This window comes from Triticum urartu, chromosome 2A (genome assembly GCF_056163025.1).
Source record: "Triticum urartu cultivar PI428250 chromosome 2A, HENAU_Tu73, whole genome shotgun sequence".
Taxonomy (NCBI): Eukaryota; Viridiplantae; Streptophyta; class Magnoliopsida; order Poales; family Poaceae; genus Triticum; species Triticum urartu.
The window spans coordinates 34,595,970-34,618,439 of record NC_141874.1 but is presented as its reverse complement, the minus strand read 5'-3'; the positions used below and the strand labels follow the sequence as shown (position 1 = coordinate 34,618,439).

The following is a 22,470-nucleotide window of genomic DNA, read 5'->3' as shown; positions in this document are numbered from 1 at the left end:
ATGGAGGAGAACAGTTCTGTCAGTGAGCGTATACTCAAAATGTCTGGGTATAATAATCACTTGATTCAATTGGGAGTTAATCTTCCAGATGATTGCGTCATTGACAGAATTCTCCAATCACTACCACCAAGCTACAAGAGCTTCGTGATGAACTATAATATGCAAGGGATGAATAAGACTATTCCCGAGCTCTTCGCAATGCTGAAAGCTGCGGAGGTAGAAATCAAGAAGGAGCATCAAGTGTTGATGGTCAACAAGACCACTAGTTTCAAGAAAAAGGGCAAAGGGAAGAAGAAGGGGAACTTCAAAAAGAACAGCAAACAAGTTGCTACTCAAGAGAAGAAACCCAAACCTGGACCTAAGCCTGAAATAGAGTGCTTCTACTGCAAGCAGACTGGTCACTGGAAGCGGAACTGCCCCAAGTATTTGGCGGATAAGAAGGATGGCAAGGTGAACAAAGGTATATGTGATATACATGTTATTGATGTGTACCTTACTAATGCTCGCAGTAGCACCTGGGTATTTGATACTGGTTCTTTTGCTAATATTTGCAACTTGAAACAGGGACTACGGATTAAGCGAAGATTGGCTAAGGACGAGGTGACGATGCCCGTGGGAAATGGTTCCAAAGTCGATGTGATCGCAGTCGGCACGCTACCTCTACATCTACCTTCGGGATTAGTATTAGACCTAAATAATTGTTATTTGGTGCCAGCGTTAAGCATGAACATTATATCTGGATCTTGTTTGATGCGAGATGGTTATTCATTTAAATCTGAGAATAATGGTTGTTCTATTTATATGAGTAATATCTTTTATGGTCATGCACCCTTAAAGAGTGGTCTATTCTTATTAAATCTCGATAGTAGTGACACACATATTCATAGTGTTGAAACCAAAAGATGCAGAGTTGATAATGATAGTGAAACTTATTTGTGGCACTGCCGTTTGGGTCATATCGGTGTAAAGCGCATGAAGAAACTCCATACTGATGGGCTTTTGGAACCACTTGATTATGAATCACTTGGTACTTGCGAACCATGCCTTATGGGTAAGATGACAAAAACACCGTTCTCCGGTACTATGGAGAGAGCAATAGATTTGTTGGAAATCATACATACAGATGTATGTGGCGGATATCGTTATTTTCTCACCTTCACAGATGACTTAATGAAACACAAGTCTGAAACATTTGAAAAGTTCAAAGAATTTCAGAGTGAAGTTGAAAATCATCGTAACAAGAAAATAAAATTCCTACGATCTGATCGTGGAGGAGAATATTTGAGTTACGAGTTTGGTGTACATTTGAAACAATGTGGAATAGTTTCGCAACTCACGCCACCCGGAACACCACAGCGTAATGGTGTGTCCGAACATCGTAATCGTACTTTACTAGATATGGTGCGATCTATGATGTCTCTTACTGATTTACCGCTATCGTTTTGGGGATATGCTCTAGAGACAGCCGCATTCACGTTAAATAGGGCACCATCAAAATCCGTTGAGACGACGCCTTATGAACTGTGGTTTGGCAAGAAACCAAAGTTGTCGTTTCTGAAAGTTTGGGGCTGCGATGCTTATGTGAAAAAGCTTCAACCTGATAAGCTCGAACCCAAATCGGGGAAATGTGTCTTCATAGGATATCCAAAGGAAACTATTGGATACACCTTCTATCACAGATCCGAAGGAAAGACTTTTTTGCTAAATTCGGAAACTTTCTGGAGAAGGAGTTTCTCTCGAAAGAAGTGAGTGGGAGGAAAGTAGAACTTGACGAGGTAACTATACCTGCTCCCTTATTGGAAAGTAGTATATCACAGAAACCTGTTTTTGTGACACCTACACCAATTAGTGAGGAAGCTAATGATAATGATCATGAAACTTCAGAACAAGATACTACTGAACCTCGTAGATCAACCAGAGTAAGATCCGCACCAGAGTGGTACGGTAATCCTATTCTCGAAGTCATGCTACTAGATCATGATGAACCTACGAACTATGAAGAAGCGATGGTGAGCCCAGATTCCGCAAAATGGCTTGAAGCCATGAAATCTGAGATGGGATCCATGTATGAGAACAAAGTATGGACTTTGGTTGACTTGCCCAATGATCGGCAAGCAATTGAGAATAAATGGATCTTCAAGAAGAAGACTGACGCTGACGGTAATATTACTGTCTACAAAGCTCGACTTGTCGCAAAAGGTTTTCGGCAAATTCAAGGGATTGACTACGATGAGACCTTCTCACCCGTAGCGATACTTAAGTCTGTCCGAATCATGTTAGCAATTGCCGCATTTTATGATTATGAAATTTGGCAAATGGATGTCAAAACTACATTCCTGAATGGATTTCTGCAAGAAGAGTTCTATATGATGCAGCCGAAAGGTTTTGTCAATCCAAAGGGAGCTAACAAACTGTGCAAGCTGCAGTGATCCATTTATGGACTGGTGCAAGCCTCTCGGAGTTGGAATAAACGCTTTGATAGTGTGATCAAAGTATTTGGTTTTATACAGACTTTTGGAGAAGCCTGTATTTACAAGAAAGTGAGTGGGAGCTCTGTAGCATTTATGATATTATATGTAGATGACATATTACTAATCGGAAATGATATAGAATTTCTGGATAGCATAAAAGGACACTTGAATAAAAGTTTTTCAATGAAAGACCTCGGTGAAGCTGCCTACATATTGGGCATCAAGATCTATAGAGACAGATCGAGACGCTTAATTGGACTTTCACAAAGCACATACCTTGACAAAGTTTTGAAAAATTTCAAAATGGATCAAGCAAAAAAAAAGGATTCTTGCCTGTGTTACAAGGTGTGAAATTGAGTAAGACTCAAAGTCCGACCAATGCAGAAGATAGAGAGAAAATGAAAGATGTTCTCTATGCTTCAGCCATAGGCTCTATCATGTATGCAATGCTGTGTACCAGACCTGATGTGTGTCTTGCTATATGTCCAGCAGGGAGGTACCAAAGTAATCCAGGAGTGGATCACTGGACAGCGGTCAAGAACATCCTGAAATACCTGAAAAGGACTAAGGATATGTTTCTCATATATGGAGGTGACAAAGAGCTCATCGTAAATGGTTACGTTGATGCAAGCTTTGACACTGATCCGGACGATTCTAAATCGCAAACCGGATATGTGTTTAGATTAAATGGCGGAGCTGTTAGTTGGTGCAGCTCTAAACAAAGCGTTGTGGCGGGATCTACATGTGAAGCGGAGTACATAGCTGCTTCGGAAGCAGCAAACGAAGGAGTTTGGATGAAGGAGTTCATATCTGATCTAGGTGTCATACCTAGTGCATCGGGTCGAATGAAAATCTTTTGTGACAATACTGGTGCAATTGCCTTGGCAAAGGAATCCAGATTTCATAAGAGAACCAAGCACATCAAGAGACGCTTCAATTCCATCCGGGATCTAGTCCAGGTGGGAGACATAGAGATTTGCAAGATACATACGGATCTGAATGTAGCAGACTCGTTGACTAAGCCTCTTCCACGAGAAAAACATGATCATCACCAAAGCTCCATGGGTGTTAGAATCATTACTGTGTAATCTAGATTATTGACTCTAGTGCAAGTGGGAGACTGAAGGAAATATGCCCTAGAAGCAATAATAAATGTTATTATTTTATTTCCTTATATCATGATAAATGTTTATTATTCATGCTAGAATTGTATTATCCGGAAACATAATACTTGTGTGAATATATAGACAAACCAAACGTCACTAGTATTCCTCTACTTGACTAGCTCGTTAATCGAAGATGGTTATGTTTCCTAACCATAGAAATGTAGCACCCGATCGTTTAGTATGTTGCTATTGCTTTCTTCATGACTTATACATGTTCCTATGACTATGAGATTATGCAACTCCCGTTTACCGGAGGAACACTTTGTGTGCTACCAAACGTCACAAACGTAACTGGGTGATTATAAAGGAGCTCTATAGGTGTCTCCAAAGGTGAATGTTGGGTTGGCGTATTTCGAGATTAGGATTTGTCACTCCGATTGTCGGAGAGGTATCTCTGGGCCCTCTCGGTAATGCACATCACATAAGCCTTGCAAGCATTACAACTAATGAGTTAGTTGCAAGATGATGTATTACGAAATGAGTAAAGAGACTTGCCGGTAACGAGATTGAACTAGGTATTGAGATACCGACGATCGAATCTCGGGCAAGTAACATACCGATGACAAAGGGAACAACGTATGTTGTTATGCGGTCTGACCGATAAAAGATCTTCGTAGAATATGTAGGAGCCAATATGAGCATCTAGGTTCCGCTATTGGTTATAGACCGGACACGTGTCTCGGTCATGTCTACATTGTTCTCGAACCCGTAGGGTCCGCACGCTTAAGGTTTCGATGACAGTTATATTATGAGTTTATGAGTTTTGATGTACTGAAGTTAGTTCGGAGTCCCGGATGTGACCACGGACATGACGAGGAGTCTCGAAATGGTCGATACATAAAGAATGATATATTGGACGGCTATATTCGGACACCGGAAGGGTTCCGGGTGATTTCGGAGAAAACCGGAGAGCCGGAGGGTTACCGGAACCCCCCCGGGAGAAGTAATGGGCCACATGGGCCTTAGTGGAGAGAGAGAGGGGCAGCCAAAGGTGGTCCGCGCGCCTCCTCCCCCCTGGTCCAAATTGGACTAGGAGAGGGGGGGGCGCCCCCCTTTCCTTCTCCCTCCCCACTTCTTTCCCGCTCCTAGTAGGAGTCCTACTCCTACTAGGAGGAGGACTCCTCCTGGCACGCCAATAGGGGCCGGCCGGCCTCCTCCCCTTGATCCTTTATATACGGGGGCAGGGGCACCCCTAGACACACAAGTTGATCCACGTGATCATATTCTTAACCGTGTGTGGTGCCCCGTTCAACCATAATCCTCGATAATATTGTAGCGGTGCTAAGGCGAAGCCCTGCGACGGTAGTACATCAAGATCGTCACCACGCGGTCGTGCTGACGGAACTCTTCCCCAACACTTTGCTGGATCGGAGTCCGGGGATCGTCATCGAGCTGAACGTGTGCTAGAACTCGGAGGTGCCGTAGTTTCGGTGTTTGATCGGTCGGGCTGTGAAGACGTACGACTACATCAACCGCGTTGTGCTAACGATTCTGCTATCGGTCTATAAGGGTACGTATATCACACTCTCCCCTCTCGTTGCTATGCATCACCATGATCTTGCATGTGCGTAGGAAATTTTTTGAAATTACTACGTTCCCCAACAGTTTGACCATAGTTTGACCAGATTTGACCAAAATTCAAAAAATTGAAATAATTATTTAGTAACACTAATATTCTTGAATAATTATGTAGTAATATTAATACTTCTTGAATAAGTAGTTTGACCAGATTTAACAAAAAAAATTTAAAAAAACTTAAATTTGACCATATCTTTTTTTCCTTTTGGAATTTGCGGATTCTAAAAAATTGCAAACAGGCCGTAGTTTGACCAGATTTTCGTGCTGAATTTTTTGATATATTATACGTTTTTTTCCGACATCGTATGCAAAAGTTATAGCCGTTTTACATTTTCCCTACACTTTTTGCAAAACATGTCCAAATTTAAGTTTTCAAATTTTCCTAACGTGTAGATGTAGTAATATAACTATCTCTCGAAGGATTTTAATTTTTGAAGTTTTTATCATTTTTTTTTGATTTTTTCAAAACTGAAATGGCGATACACGGGGGGGGGGGGGGGGGGGGTAGAGTTTGAAAATTGCCCTATAGTGCCGGTTTGTGTCTTCAACCGGTACTATAGGTTAAGACTCTGTAGTGCCGGTTGGTGACACAAACCGGTACTATAGGTTAGACCTTTAGTACCGGTTTGTGTCACAAACCGTCACTAAAGGGGCTCGTGGGGCCCTGGCCTGACACCAGCTTGCCACCACCCCTTTAGTATCAGTTCGTGGCACGAACCGGTACTAAAGGTTCATTACGAACCGGCACTAATGCATAGCCATTCGAACCGGCACTATTGATCACATAAGTGCCGGTTTTTTTACAAACCGGCACTAATGTGTTTCACGTTTGACCCTTTTTCTACTAGTGATATTATTAAAAACTGCATTTTTTATTTAGAAAGATCAATTTATAAACATGCAAATCGTTTTTGTTATTGTTGCAATTTTTCTCTGTTTTGAACAAACACGGGAGGGAAGAGTTTTTCTTCACATGTATAACGGTAACTTATTTGTTTACAAAGAATGATGAATGTACAGGATGAATACAAACTTAGAAGTATGTATTTTTTAAAACAGTACTCAACAAAACATTGGGACATACTATCAGATACTATGATTAGTGTCAGATAATTTGTGTACCAAATTTTAGAAAACAGAGGAAGTATCTGACCAGTGTCAGATAATTCATGTATCAAAAGTACAAAACAGATGAGGGGGTTCTCTTCTGCAAAGAGCCTGCATGTGTGTGTTTCTGGTGTCTTCGATTGGATTTGCATGTGGCCTGCAGACATGTAAAAATTACTTTGTATAAAGAATGTTATCATTGACAGCATATAGTCATGGACTCACAGGTGCCCACTAGGAGAGGCGAGAGGCGACAGCATCACCTCGTTCTCTGCTCCTCCTCCTCCTCCTCCTCCTCCTAGTATCCATCCATCCCTTTCTCTCCGCCGCCGCTCTTCCTTGACAGATGCTGCCGACGCTCTGACTTCACTTGTGGCGTTATCCTTCCTCCCTGCTGCTCCTTCTCCTCCTAGTAGTCATCCTTTCCTCTTCGTCGCGACACCGTCTATCACCACCATAGTCGTGCCACGGCTCGATCTGCTGCTCCCGAGCGCAGCCACCTTGTCCTCGACCCCGAGCTCCTTCTTCGCCGATGACCGAAGCCACCGACCAGGGCCCCGTCGCCCCTGCCTTCTTTTCCCCGTCATCTCCCTCTTCCCTTCTCTGTTTCTCCCGTTTACTCTCATCTTCCTCTATCTCTCTTGCTCTCTGTTACAGGGAAGCCGCCATGGATGCCTGAGGTCCTCAGCTCTGACCCACGCCCCGACGGCCCTGCCGACGTCGTCGCCTAGGTGAGCAGCAGCTGCACTGCGACGTTGCCCCGCCTCCTCTCTCCCTCTCTATCTCTCCCTTGTCTCTCTCTTCTCTCTCTTTTCTTCAACAGGAAGACTACCATGCCCGTTGCAGGAGCTTCGAGCCGACCCCGCAGCATGGAGACCGCCGCCGCCCGTTCGTCATCGGGAATCGCCAGATCCGGCCTGTCTCCGACCTGCCTCCCCGTCCTTCGCCCGTTCCCGACGTCTCCCCGGCGCCAGGAGCTCAGGCGAGCGCCGCCACAAGACCCTGACTCCTCTGCCCCAGATCCCGCCATGGTGGTCGTCGCCTCTTCGTCTCTATCTGTCCTTCACCAGATCCACGCTGGTGTCCTCGAGGGACCTGTCATGGAGGTTGTCGCCTCTCACATCTCGATCCGCCTGCCGCCGGATCCACGACGGAGCGGCCGAGATCCGCCGCCCGTTCCGCAACGCCTCGGCCCGCAGGAAGGCCAAGGGCCTCGCCAAGCAACAGGAGGACTTGCCGGCCAGGCTCGCCTGCCGCAGGCGCGCCCGCGAGCTCACTCCCGTGCCCGCCGTGCTCTCAAACGCACGCCGGACGTCAGGGGCTTTTTTGCCAAAATGGAATGTTATCTCAAGAACACACTGAAAATAGGACTGCGGGTTGACTTCAAAGAAATAGAGGGACTTTTTTCCAAAAATGCAGATGACGTACGATCAGAAACAGTAATTGCTTTATTATTACTAGTATAAATGCCCGTGTGTTGCACCGGGCGGATAAATGGGCATAACCTGCTGCATGTGTCATTGTGCATCAATTTTTATATCCATTTTTAATAAATGTTGATAATATGGTTAAACGCGGGAATTTCCTTATTTTTAATAAAAGTTGACATTTTAGCAAAAAAAGCATGTGCATTGCAACTGTATGAAATAAATTTTAGGGTTTGCGTGATATTTTAGAGTTTATCTATTATGGTGAAATATCAAGCTCTATCTCTCAATCTGTTAGAATCTTCCTTGTCTTATCATGAATTCATATTTTTAGTTGACCACTTCAAAGATAAGATGACCATTAGATAGTAAAGAGTTTACAATGCTTGATGCTCTTTTGTTGATACACGACCACCACTGACGGAGCTACATGCATCCCTGCAGGTGACGTCGCCCCCCAGACTAGGCAAAAATAGTGAAGAAATTCTTTATAGAGATTTATGGATTGGAAAAAATAGAGATTTTGCACCCCCTAGAAATTGTTTTTTCTCTTTGCCCCCCTCCCCCCCCCCTCGAGTCTTCCTGGTCTAGCTCCGCCACTGACGACCACCAACAGTAGGAGCACGCCGACTGCGCCAACATGGTTGCTTCCCTTGACACCAACATCAGGGCTCGAATAGGATCAGGATAGGACATGCAGAGTTGCGGGTGAGATGATATGACGGAGGGGAGTAGCCACATGCATAGAGGTGGTGCACGGAAGGACTAAGGACATGATCGGCATAGCCATGACCACATCTCTCTCTCTCTCTCCACTATTAGGGAAAACCTTATACACAGAATCTTAGCAGTAGCGCGGTTTAAAAACAAACGCTACTGCTAATTAGGAGTAGCGAGCTTAAGGAAACCACGCTACTAATAACCCAATAGGCGTAGCGCAGGTTTTTACCCCTCGCTACTACTAAGTGATTTTCACCGTGCCTTCCGGGACCAGCCATAGTAGTAGCGTGGGTTATAAACCCACGCTACTACTAAGTCGATAGTAGTAGCGCGGGTTATAAACCCCACGCTACCACCTGCATCTGCTCCCACCCCACCAACCATCCCACTCCATGTCTCAAAAAAACACTCAACGCTTGATCCAGATCCCCAATCCCGTCTCTGCTCCCACCTCCTCTCCTCCTCTCCCAAGTCCCAACCCGCCATGGAGGGGGAGCCGCCCGCGCAGGGCCCGCCCCCCAGCGCCGCTGCCTACGGCTCCGGCGGCGGCGGGGAGAAGGGTGCCCCGTGCCAGGAGTGCGGGGAGCAGCCGTGGAAGTACCGGTGCCCGGGCTGCTCCCGCCTCACCTGCTGCCTCCCCCGCGTGCAGGCCCACAAGCGCTGCACCGCCTGCTTCGGCAAGCGCCCCCGCACCGTCCCCGTCCCGCTCGCCCAGTTCGACGGCAACCAGCTCCTCTCCGGTGAAAGATTCATCCCTCGACCTCCAGTCCAATCCCTCGCTCGCCGTGGCCTCCATCCATGCTGAGGAAGCCATGGCGCCGGTGCAGATCGACGTGAGGATATGTGGAAACTCCCTCCTCCCTCATCCCCCCTCGCCCTCCTGACTGAAGCATCCTCTGCCTTGTTTTCTTCTGATTTTTGTATTGGATGATTTGGAGATTGGCGAATCTGAAGATGACGAAGCTGGAGATCCTGGGCATGAACTTCGTCTGCGTCCTCTCGGCGCTGTTGGACGCCAAGATCCCGGAGAAAGAATGCCTGCTCCCGCTCGTCTCCAAGCTCCTCGGCTACTGCATCATGGCCGCCTCCACCACCGTCAAGCTCCCGCAGGTTTGTTCCGTTCTTTGCCTTATGTTGCCTGAACTTTGTTGGTGATTTCTCAAGATTACAGCATTGGGCACCCATAGGAGTAGATTATGGTAAGGTCGCATATGAGGCATGCATAAGGTAGAGGTTCTTATAGGTGTTGATATAGTTGGTCTTGACCTGCATTTTGGGCCTTGACCAATTGGACCAAACAGCGTACTAATTTTTTGTTATTCTCGGTGCTTAGATGAATTAATTTGCTATCAGGTAGCTTGGTAACGAGTTATCAGCACCTTATAAACATTTCTTTTGCATTTAATCCTGCCGTCGGTGCCTCCTCGGCCGCCGATGTCTCGTCGTGGCCGTGCTTATGCATAGGCGCCGCCAGCGTCGCGTGCAAGTTAGCCTGTTAGCAACATGAGCAGTCTGCCCACCCTCTCCCCACTGGGAATTTAATCTTCCTATACTGAAGTCCAGCTCTTTGATTATGCCTTTTCAGTGTAGATTCTTTCATGTTAACTAATTGGAACAAGTTCTAATTAGGTCACAGATTTTGTACTGAATAAAAAGTGTTGTTTAGAGACAGTAATGGTTAAGGGCAAAACCATTGATTTTACAATTTGTACCACAAGTGTCGAGCGTGCATTTTCTACTTTGAGGTTATTTAGGCAAGCTACAGTCATATGGTGGAAGGTGTTTTTCTATCCAACAGGTTGTAGCTAGTAGGCATAGAGTAAAATAATAGATGAAGATTTCCTTATGCAATTTAGGAGCGGAAAGAAACATATAGCTGATTATCTGTTTCAGCCAAACATTTTTTTGTTCGTTCATGTTTGAGGAAGAAAACCAAACGTATAGCAATTTAAGGTAGTTCTTTTTTTTTGTCTTGTGACAGGCGCATGACGACTATGGCAATTGGCGCCAAATCCCGGCTTTCACTGGAACATGTTTGAAGAAATGCCTGTCACCTAGTACTTCAAGCCGGTGGCCACCTTCTTCACCCAGAAGAAGGTGAGAGTTATACCGTGGGTGCTGTCCTTATTGATTCTTTACCCAATCCATAGTGAAGTAATCCTGAGAAATTTTCCACACAACAAAGAAGTGGCTACTTTCTGTTATGTCCAGTGTTTTCTAGCCATATCTTATAGAACTGTTGATTTCCTTGGATTCACAACGGGATATAATGGTGATCAAAATGTTGATACGTTAGGATTAGTTTCCTAGTGCAAATGCACTAAGGAAAATCTATATTCAGTTGGTAGGTGCTAGTACTTAAACTGCATTTAAAATTTAAGCTTAGTGTTATCTATCTAGTCTGATTTATACACTGCATTCCTAAGCTGAAATATTTTTTGTAACTGAAATATCTAGTTTGAGTTTCATTCAGTTATTTGTAACTTTTTAACTAAATATCATTTTGTAACTGAAATATATGTGTACTTATAGTGCATATTCGCATTGTATCAGAATCTTAGTCCATGTGTCTCCTGTATCATCTGAGATTATGCTTCCTCTCCATTTATTGATAAAATCTATATGCCTTGCTGATGCTCATTTCCATCGCTACAGGATAATGAGATGTTGAAGCGGCATAGTGAATCCATGAGACTGCAGTGCAATTGCACCGTTCCATTGAATATTACTCAGGAATAAGGACATTCCAATGGCAGATTAGCTCTATTTTTCCTTTTCATTTTTCTTACTATTCGAGTGAGGACATGTAGAATGAGAAACTGTGTGGTAGCAGATATGGCAACTGTGTGATAGTAGAATCATGAATAAGGAATATGGCAACTGTGTGATAGTGACATTTTTCCATCACTATTGTTTCTTGGAATTGTATGCATAAAATGGAATTGGTTGATTTTATTTATTTTTAAATCCTAAATAGTTAGTAGTAGCGTGGGAACAAATTGAGCGCTACTAGTACTTAGGATACTAGTAGCGCTGGTATTATAAGCACGCTGCTACTACTACGTTAGTAGTAGCGCGGTTCTGTAATAGCAATAGCGCGGGTGTCACACACGCTACTACTAACAAAGTTAGTAGTAGCGTGGGTCTACCCGCACTACTACTAACTATTAGCTGTAGCGCGATACTAGTAGCGCGGGTACCCACGCTGCTAGTAGCCATTTTACCCGTGCTGCTAGTAGCCTTTTTCCTAGTAGTGCTCTCGCCGACGTGAGAGCCGAAATAGGACACAACCCCTCCTCCAGATCCAGTTCAAGCAGGATGCAGCGTTGCCGTACCCTCTCAACTCTTTGTTCGTCCCTCATCTCTATCTCATCAACGGCATCAGGAACATCAAGACTCAAGGAATATATTGATGATCAGGTAGTCCATAGGTGAGCCCGAAATATCTTTTCCCCTAAGAAATAGTATTTATTTTCAATATTATTTTAAACAAATCTATCAGGAACATCAAGACTCGAGGAATATATTGATGATCAGGTAGTCCATAGGTGAGCCTGAAATATATTTGCCCTTAACAAATAGTATTTATTTTCAATATTTTTTAAACAAATCTTTCCAATATTTCAGTCACACATCTTTTAAGTACTGTAACTACTAATGTATTCATAATTAAGATTAAGATATGGCAGGCTTAAACAGCAGCCAAGTAAATTGTACTATGCTAGCAGAGATCGACACCTAGCTCTACGCAGAAAAAGCAGAGACCGACACCTAGCTCTACGCATAAAAGCAGAAGAAAAACATCACATCGTTTTAAAAAAAAGCAGTAGCAACAAGCACTCAATCCCACCGACAATTCCTTTTCCACCACTCAATTCTTATCTTTTCCACATCCATCACACCCAGCGCCACTTCTCCATGCCAGGAGCCCATACACAGCCCAGCCGCACTGCAACAACGCCGCCGCCCGTACGCCGCCTCCCGCACCAACCGTGCCCGAGCAAGGAACTCCCCTCGACCCCCGGCGCCTGCAGCCCCTCCTTGCCTCCCCCCGTCCAGTCCGGCGACCGGCGCCATGGCCGGCTACCGCCCCTGCAACTCCGGCCCGCTGCTCCGCTAACCTTCCCCCTCTCCATTCCCTTCCCTAACTCCCTCCCTCTAGATCTCTCCCTCACCTCTCACCCCCGTATCTTTTCTGTACAGGGAGAATCACACCCGCGCCATGGATCTCCGACCCCGACGCTCAAGCTCCCGCCGCTGTTCAGCACCAGATCCGCGCCGCCCCGCCTTCTCCGACCGTGTCGAGAGCCGTCATCGGCTCGTCGCTGCCTGCTTCGTCTGGGCATGGAGACGACGAACACGAGTATCACCCGCGACGTCCAGCGCCAAGTCCAGCTCGATAGAGACCCTCTCTGCGCCACTGCGCACCGGTCCCGCTGCCCCCGTCACCCCAGCCATCCACCAGAGAGAGAGGGGCTCCCCACCACCACCCAGCGCCACTCCTCCACTTCTCCATCTAGCGCCCACGGCTCTGTTCTGCTTCCGTGAGGCAAGTCCGCGCCGGTGATGCATTGGCCTTGAGGGAGGCTCGTTTCATCTGATCTCTCTCTTATTCTCTTGATCAGCCATCTCTGCTTTGTTATTCGGCTTGTTGATTGTCTACTTTCGAACATATATAAATTTGTAGGATTCAATACAAAGCTGCGAGGTGGGACTAATAGTCAATTTAAAGACTGCTGATGTGGGGAAGGACTGATGCATCGGCGGGCGGGTGGGTTATTTCGTTTTTTCTCTCGTCAATACGGTTGGAGTTGACTTATTATTGTACTGTGGGTTGAATACCCAAAATCGCGGGGGCTTTTATGCAAAAATGCCAATGACGTACGACCAGAAACAATGACTGCTTTATTAGTAGGTAAAAAGATTAGGAAAAGATTATTATAGGGAAAAAGATTAGGAAGATAATTGCGGAGACTAACATATATTAGCATATTAATGGAGTGAATAATTGCAGTATAATTTTACTCATATTACAGCCATTTTTGGACAAATTTTTATACCTAGAATTGTGGACCTCGGTTACATCGAACCGGGTCCGTGAATACGTGACAAATAAACAACAAATATGTCCATATCTCCCCTGGGTTTTTGTGTGGACACGATAGATTAGATTACTCCGTCTCTATCCTGGAAAGAGAATAAACTAGTACAACTTTTTATACGCATGCGGTCGAGAATGCAGCCGCACCACCTTCCCGGTTCCTTCCACTCGTCAGTGCAAGACACACAGACAGGAGCGTGGCAACAAATTTGACCATTCCCAAGAGAAACCTTACGCGCCACTCTGCATCCAACTTTCCATGCCTATTTATCTTTGAGCAAACACTATGAATGAACGCTGTCAACATGGAGACCACGGGCACCACTGGCTCAATCCTCGGCCATGGAGCAGGTGACGGCCCGAGCGTCCTCCTTCTCCCGTTCCCGGGGGCGCAGGGCCACACAAACCCGATACTCCAGTTCGGCCGCCGCCTCGCGTACCACGGTCTCCGCCCCACCCTCGTCGTCACCCGGTACGTGCTCTCCACCACCTCGCCCCCTGGCGCGCCGTTCCGCGTGGCCGCCATCTCGGACGGCTTCGACGCTGGTGGCATGGCGTCGTGCCCCGACTACGCGGAGTACTTCCCGCGACTGGAGGCCGTCGGGTCCGAGACGCTGTGGGAGCTCCTCCTGTCGGAGGCGTGCGCTGGGCGGCCAGTGCGCGTGCTGGTTTACGACCCTCATCTTGCGTGGGCGCTGCGGGTGGCGCGGGCGGCCGGCGTGGCCACCGCGGCCTTCTTCTCCCAGCCGTGCGCAGTGGACATCGTGTATGGGGAGCTCTGGGCGGGGCGACTGGCGCTGCCGGCGACGGACGGGCATGCGCTGCTCGCGAGAGGAGCGCTGGGCGTGGAGCTTGGGCCGGAGGACATGCCGCCGTTCGCGGTCGCACCGGAGTCGCAGCCGGTGCTCACAAAGACGTCGATTGGGCAGTTCGACGGGCTGGAGGACGCCGACGACGTGCTCGTCAACTCTTTCCACGACATCGAGCCAAAGGTACGCCATACTTTGAGACTGGTCAGCTCTGCTCTAGTTATCTAATATGTTTTGCAACAAGAAAGAGACCACGTGACTTAAAGAGGTCGTTAGGAATTAATCTTACGCATTCGGCACTGATGAGAGCAGAGCATTCTAGTTTTAGTTGTGTATTTTCATTTTCAGATGCTAGAAAACTAGATGGTAAAATTGCTTCCTTAATACATTTGAAATGTATTAATTTATATGTATTTTTAGTGCATTTATCAGTGCTAAATATCTTAACAAGAGACATTGCTTTTATCAATTAGCATATTTCTTTTTTCATTTTTCATTTAAGAGGAGTAATGCGCTACACAAGCATCGTAGACACATAAATTTTCATTTCTCATGGAGAGAGCTATGACAGGGTGTGTAAGGAGGACACATCTATTACGTTTCTATAATCTTCTGTTCCACATTTCTAACGCAAGGGTGGTGCAAAATGACAAATCCAGTGTAAATTATTGGAGGTGGCATAAGGGCCTCATATATATGCTACCAGCACGTCAACTAAACATACAAGTGTTCGACGCTCCATTATTTGTTATGTCACATCAGATTGATGATGTGATGATTCATACGGGTAGGAACGAACGGTCCTGTCAATATGACGTTTCTATGCTTGATTATATTTAGTCAATTTCAGAAAGAATTTGATATTTGAAATTTTGCCAACTGAGCAGGAGGCAGAGTACATGGAGTTAACATGGAGAGCGAATATGATGGGTCCAACTTTGCCATCATACTATCTTGATGATAATCGCCTACCATCCAACAAGTCTTATGGTTTCAACTTGTTCAGTGAGGGTGCATCCTGTATGGATTGGTTAGACAAGCATAGCATTTCCTCCGTTGTGCTTGTATCCTATGGTACTGTCTCTAACTACGATGCAACCCAATTGGAGGAGCTTGGCAGTGGACTATGCAATTCTGGCAAACCTTTTGTTTGGGTTGTCAGATCCAATGAGGCACACAAGTTATCTGAAGAACTCAAGGAGAAATGTGAGAACAGTGGATTAATTGTTGCGTGGTGCCCCCAACTAGAAGTTTTGTCACACAAGGCTATCGGTATGGTTACACACATTACATTTCTTTTACTTTCTATGGACAAGAATATATAAATGCTTTACAAAGTAAACAAAAATGACAACACTTTAGATCTAAATTTATGAACATACATGTAGGTTGTTTTGTTACCCACTGCGGATGGAACTCCACATTGGAGGCAATTGTTAGTGGTGTTCCTCTTGTGGGAATCCCACATTGGGCTGACCAACCCACCATCTCAAAGTATGTGGAGACTGTGTGGGGCATGGGTGTGCGAGTGCGGAAGGGCGATAACGGATGGCTAAAGAGGATGGAGGTCGAGAGGTGCATTAGAGAGGTGATGGACGGAGATAGAAAGGATGAGTACAAAAGAAATGCTGCAAAGTGGATGCAAAAGGCCAAGGATGCAATGCAGGAAGGAGGAAGCTCAGATAAGCATATTGCTGACTTTGCTGCGAAGTATACTTCAACTTGAAGTCATAGCAATGCATTTTTTACTTCAAGTTATGAAATTAGGCATTCACTCCAATGCTACAATTCTTTTAGAGTGAATGACATTTTAATTTGTAAGTAGAGTGTCTTCTGACCATTTAGAAGGATGTTCAATTTCTGATGTACTAACAATATGTGAACAATTGATTACAAGTTATAGAATCAATTTGAATAAATTATATGGAGTCTATAAAAGTATTGTCATAGCAACTTTCACTTTATTAGTCTATGTGTATTCTTAGTGTTCCACACAATAAAACAGTTCCCTATAATCTATACCAATATATATTGTATGAGTTTTGAATGTGTCGAGAGCATCGATCTTGATTGTTGATATCCTCAATCTAACGGTTGAAAGCAATGGGATTCTCATGAACAGTACCTATCAGCTGCTTCCAATGTATTTTAGAACCATTGTGTTTTACAAAGTGCATGCCGCTCAGGCCATGCTGTGTTCAGCAGCGACGTGCTGAGTGGCTTGGGATCGGTCTAGAAAGAGGACAAGAGAGAGAAGAAATCTAAATTAAACAATTAATGGATCTTAGCCTGCTGGTTATTTTCCTTTGTGTTTTACAATTCTGTCACCAATCAATAGGAATTACACACTTCTAATATTTCTTTTTACAACAATAATATTCCTCAATGCATTCAGACATAGAACGTATTATTTTGCATTTCCTTTTTGCAGCATAGCCTAATGCTTTTTTCTATCACCAAAAACACTTATGTTGACGTCCACGTGCGTGCATACTAGTATATTAATGTAAGAAGATGATTCTTTGTTCATCCTAAATTTTCATCGGATACATATTTTTATTGGTGCACAATTAGGAGTTCTGTAACTTTGAGTTGAAGCTGAATGCCTAAATGTATATGAATAAAAACCCATAGATGTTTCAATTGATCATGTACACAAAAAGACACATGAAAGATTAAAATACAATATAGATGAACATCATAATTTAAGATAACATAATCATATTCCCTACGTCTTGCCTATGACCTCATCATAAGGTATCGTGTGTTACGCTATTCTTGGAAGTGGAGTTTTCTCATAATCTAGTTGGAATGGATTGATTCCTTTGAAATATTGCATGTTGTATGCTCTCGTGATATAAATCACTAGTAGGATGCCTCCTAGTCTATTAAGACATTACATTCTTATAAATACCCGAGGACACTATTTAGAAATCACACACACATTGAAATATTTTAGCCATTTGAAAGCTTCATGGAATATATATCTACATAATTCTCTATCAATTGTTAAAACACAATGTATCACACATGGTATTAAATTACAAACTATAACAATGTACAGACATAAGATGCATTATTGTACACGGACACATATGAACTATGCATTCTACTTGGGGACCTTAGTGTTTTGAGAACTGTGCATATGTATGATTGGGTGGAATTTGGTGATCTTCTTATTTGGTGGGGTACGAAGGCTCCGTGGCAAGACCACACATGCCCTTCTTGTCTGCAATGTCCATCTGCATTCTCAATTACCCATCTTCGCCCCAAGTTGTGCCCCATGAATTCTTCATTAACCAATAACTTGTGCCATCACTAGTCTTTCCATATCCAATGGCTGCAATTCCATGGTCCAAATCAGTGCCGCATGAGCTAGTCATCACCTCACCAGAGTAGAATTGGAATGTCATGTCGTCTTCGTCGACAGCTACAGACACTGGTTGGTTTGCAACTGCCATCACAAGGACACCCTCATTATTGGCAGGCACATCCTCAAAGCCGGTGCTGGTTGCCTTGCACTTGCCATGCAGCACTATTTGATCCAGCCTTGCACTTCCCATCAGTTGCATTATATGGGTAGCTGGACTCCATGGTAAGTCCTCAGTTCTTGATAATAAATTTCAAGGCATCATCCATGAGTCCTCCCTCGCAGCCTTGATCTTCACCATGAACATCACAGTCAACCAACTCTTGCTCCGACAGTGAGATTAACTTGTGTGTTTTCAGTTTTACAATACCCTCTGTCGCGGCAACAACAGAAAATGCCCAGCAATAGCCTAGAAGTAATTGTGTTGTTATAGTATCATCCTAGAAAATATTACCATGTATAAGCAATCCATCACAATGTGTTATGACTTACCGCACTAGCATTGATTCTTGATAGGGGTGACAGCTCCCTTGGCCCTCCAGTCCATCGTTTCTGGAAGGGCATCAAAACACAAATTCTCATACTTGAATCCTGAAGAAAGAACTCTCATGGAGTTTTCTTTGAACCCCTTGTTTGTGTTGGTTTGTCCTGAACTCATCATTGGTGATATCAGCGAATTGGTTGACGCCGAGCCAGAACTTGTGAGTCTGGGCATTGAACTTTCAATGAATTCAACGCTGGCTTTGAAAACCTTGAACCGGCGCGTCTTCTCTGTGGCGTCCTTGTACACGCGGCCGTACTGCGCCATCCATTTCTCATGCTTCATCACCATCGATAATTCATTGTTCAGCTCACAAGTTGCAATGACAGTTCCGCATAGGCAGATGCAAGCCAGGATGGCAAGGAGCAAAGCCCTGTGGATGGCCATCTTCAATTATGCACCCAAATGCCTTTCTTCTAGTACTGTGTACTCTGCTTTGGTTTGGTTTGTTGAATGGAAGTTTGTGGTATATATAATGTCATGCACATGTTAAAATAGGAGGTATAGAGATACGGTGCTTGTAGGAAGTTTTTTGTGGAAAAGGGCTTGTGCGTTGCCGTGGAGTGTGGTGTCCGGCCAGATGTTATAAAATTTAAGTGCACAGGGACTAGGAAGTACGCGTAGTGCACATCTGATAGTGATTGCTGCCTATTTGTTTTCAGGAGTCTACATCTTACGAGAAGCCATTTAAGAGATTTATTAATGAAACAACAACCTGCTTGTTTACTCCAGGAGTCTGCATCTGAAGAAGACTGTGGACGTGACATGCAGTATGTACTCCCCGTTTTTATTTACTCTGAATACAAGTTTTGAATGAAGTCAAACTTTATAAAGTTTGACCAAGTTTGTGTAAAACAATATGAACATTTACAGTAACAAATTTATATGATGTGACAATATATGCAATGATGAATCTAATGATATACATTTGGTGGTGTATATGTTAAAATATTTTCTACAAACTTGTTGAAAGTATATAAAATTTGACTTCAGACAAATCTAATTTGCGGAGTAAATTAAAACGAAGAGAGTACAAAAGAATCAAGTAATTGTGTGCTAAGATAATGAATAGCCTGCCTGATAATAATATACTGTTTGACAAGAGTTGTCTTAGTTTCTCAACATCGGATTCTCAGCCATGAAATTTCCTTCCTGACATCCCGGCTTGCATTTTGCTCTTAGTCACTAGGGAAGGGAGTAAATGGACTTTGTGCTTGTTCGGTCTTTACTTTTCTTTTCACGAATACGTGGAGGCGTATCATTCCATTGATATAAAGAAAGAGTGAAAAGGGTACAAGGCCGCAGCGATCTACGTACAACATAGGGCGTAGATGGGACTACGAGAGCAGAAGACAGGGTGCTGACAGTAATTACAAGATTTCCCCAAACCCTAAAACCCCTGGCGGCGATTAGGGTTTGACGTGGAGTCGACTTTGCCCAACGACTCGTTGCCGGTGCAAGAGAAAGAGGAAGAGGCTAGTGCTCCGGGCTCATGGCTGCACCTAGCGCCGCGGGCTCGGGGGAGGGGAGCGATCCCTAGGCGGGCTGCGCCACCAGAAGGAAACCCGAGGAGGCCTTGGGGGAACTTGACATATCCGAGGAGGAGGCTACTCCTCTGATCCTCGACGATCGCGTCGAGGGGAGGCCGGCGAACTGGCTGTTGGCCGGGAAGGTGCTCCACCGGAACCATCTACACATCCAAACCATCGCTAATGCGCTTCGGCCGTAATGGGGCAACCCGCGTGGTTTGAAGTTTAGATCAGCGGGCGTGAACGTGTTTGTAGCAGAATTTGAGAATCAGAGGGACAAAGATTGGGTGTGGGGCGGCTCGCCATGGCATATCATTACGAACGCCGTGGTGATGGCTGAGTTTGACGAATGTATGCTGCCTGATGAGGTCCAGTTCGATCGTCTGCAGATTTGGCCTAAGGTTATGGATCTACCATATAACCTAAGGGATGAGGTGAGGTGGATGTCGATCGCTAAGCAGATTGATAAAAACGCCCAGTTTGTCAAGTTTGACCATAATGCTGGTTTTCTGCGAGCAAGGATATCAATTGAGGTAGACAAGCCTTTGAGAAGGTGGATTTTGATCGATTCTGCCAGGAGAAAGAAGACGGACTTGTATGACATTCAATATGAACAGTTGCCCTATTTCTGTTTCTCCTGTGGTAGATTAGGGCATTCAGAGCACTATTGTGCTACTCTGGGCTCACGCCATGACAAGGGTGAGCTGCCGTTTGGCTCTAAACTCCGTGCGTCGGATGATGCAAAGAAGTCGGCAGCCAGTGACAATTCCTCCAAGGAACCAAAGTCTAACAGCAAGCCAACCACAAAGAATTCTAGTACAAACAAGGAACCTGGGGAGGAAGTGACATCTCCTATGAAGAACATGCAACCACCGAAGCGAAAAGATGCTTCTCATCAAGTTTAAAAATCCGTGGCTAAACCCTTGTTGCTTACAGATGGGAGTTTGGGCGATCCAGTTGGGGACGCAGGTGCAAGCATCAAGGACCCAACCACAGCTAGCAACGATACACAGGGAGATAACTTTGCTCATGAACCAAAGAAGAAAAAGCCTACACCAGATAACTCGGCAGAGACCGCGTCGCGGTCCAGCCAGTCACAATTAGTGTTTTAAGCTGGAACTGCTGGGGGCTTGGGAACCCTGAGGCAGTTCGGGAGCTTCGCAGTATCGTGAAGCTTGAAGGCCCCTCCCTTCTCTTTGTAATGGAAACTAAAATCAAAGCAAAAAGAGTTGAGGATCTGAAGTTTACGCTTGGTTTTGAAGGCAGTTTTGCAGTTGACAGTGTTGGCCTTAGTGGCGGCATATGTCTTTTTTGGTCAAGAGATGTGACTGTTGATCTGAAAAATTTCAGTAAGAATCATATTGATGTACTGGTTCATAGCAATAATCAAAACACTTATGTTTGGCGTTTAACTGGTTTTTACAGAGCACCGCGAGTGGAAGAGAGACATCACAGTTGGTGGTTCTTGCGTACTTTGCATAATATACCCCATAGTGCCTGGTTGTGCATGGGAGATTTTAATGAAACTTTGTATGCATGTGAGCACTTCAGAAGAGAGGCACGGTCTGAAACTCACATGAAATCATTCAGGGAGGTTGTGGATGAAATTTGTTTCCAAGATCTAGGCTGGTCTGGCTCAGCCTACACATGGGATAATCATCAAATGGGAGAAGAAAATGTCAAGGCACGGCTAGATCGAGCTTTCGCAAACGACGAATGTCGGTAGTTTTTTCATCACATACAAGTTTGACATCTTCCTTCAGTTGAGTCTGACCACTGTTTTGTGATAGCAGAAATGAAAGAGGTACTGCCGGATCGGCCTAGGGCGAAGAAACAATTCCGTTATGAAAACGTCTGGCAGACTCATACAGATTATGACCGCCTAGTTGAGGTGACATGGCGGGGCATACCACGGACTCTGGGCCTCCAAGGCATTGCATCGGCGTTTGGTACTTTGCAGACAACCCTAGAGCCGTGCAGTTTGAAGGAGTTTGGGTGTCCGGCACGTACTGTCAGACAACTCCAACAACGTCTGAACCGTGTTCGGTGTCAGGCTATAGGTACTGGGCCTTCAGATGAGGAGAAAAGCATTGTTAAAAAACTGAAGGAGGCCTTGCATCAAGAGGAGATTTGGACTCGGCAACGTTCGAGAGTTCAGTGGCTCCGAGAGGGTGATCGCAACACATCATATTTCCAGGCGCAAGCAGCTCAACGCCAACGTATGAATAAGATCTCAGATCTTCGCTGCGCTGATGGCATGGTGTGTCCTAGTGGAGATGAGGATAAGGTGGAGGTGCAGACCTTCTATCAGCAACTTTATGAATCACAGGGTTTTGCGGATCCCCAGCTGTTGTTATCACATGTGCCAGTCAAAGTGACACAAGCGATGAACATAGAACTAGCCAAACCCTATACCCCGGAGGAAGTCAAAGTGGCGCTGTTTCAAATGGCTCCTTCGAAGGCACCCGGTGTTGATGGTTTTACTGCGGGTTTTTATCAGCGTCATTGGGATCTACTTGGTAATGACGTAACCGAGGACAGTGCTTGATTTTCTCTATGGGGGGCGGGGGAGCTGCCATCGGGACTGAATGACACTTCTATTACCCTCATCCCCAAGGTTAGACACCCCCAATGAATTTCGCAATACCGTC

The 22,470-nt window shown here is 45.1% G+C and overlaps 1 protein-coding gene and 1 pseudogene across 2 annotated transcripts; one reads left to right on the top strand and one right to left on the bottom strand.

Annotated features, from left to right (window-relative positions):
* Positions 1 to 13,751: 13,751 nt before the first annotated feature.
* LOC147983285 (UDP-glucosyltransferase UGT13248-like) lies at positions 13,752 to 19,118 on the top strand. Of its 2 annotated transcripts, XM_087542878.1 has the most exons (4): positions 13,868 to 14,562; positions 15,267 to 15,651; positions 15,768 to 16,089; positions 18,953 to 19,118. In XM_087542878.1, exons 1-4 carry the CDS (start codon positions 13,876 to 13,878, stop codon positions 19,101 to 19,103), a joined length of 1,545 nt encoding a protein of 514 aa, XP_087399004.1. In that variant the 5' UTR covers positions 13,868 to 13,875; the 3' UTR covers positions 19,104 to 19,118. The 2 variants fall into 2 exon arrangements, with proteins under 2 accessions (XP_087399003.1, XP_087399004.1); XM_087542877.1 differs by lacking the exon at positions 18,953 to 19,118 and having other exon boundaries at positions 13,752 to 14,562; positions 15,768 to 16,317.
* Positions 17,480 to 18,941, bottom strand: LOC125535957 (senescence-specific cysteine protease SAG39-like; annotated as a pseudogene).
* Positions 19,119 to 22,470: the final 3,352 nt, after the last annotated feature.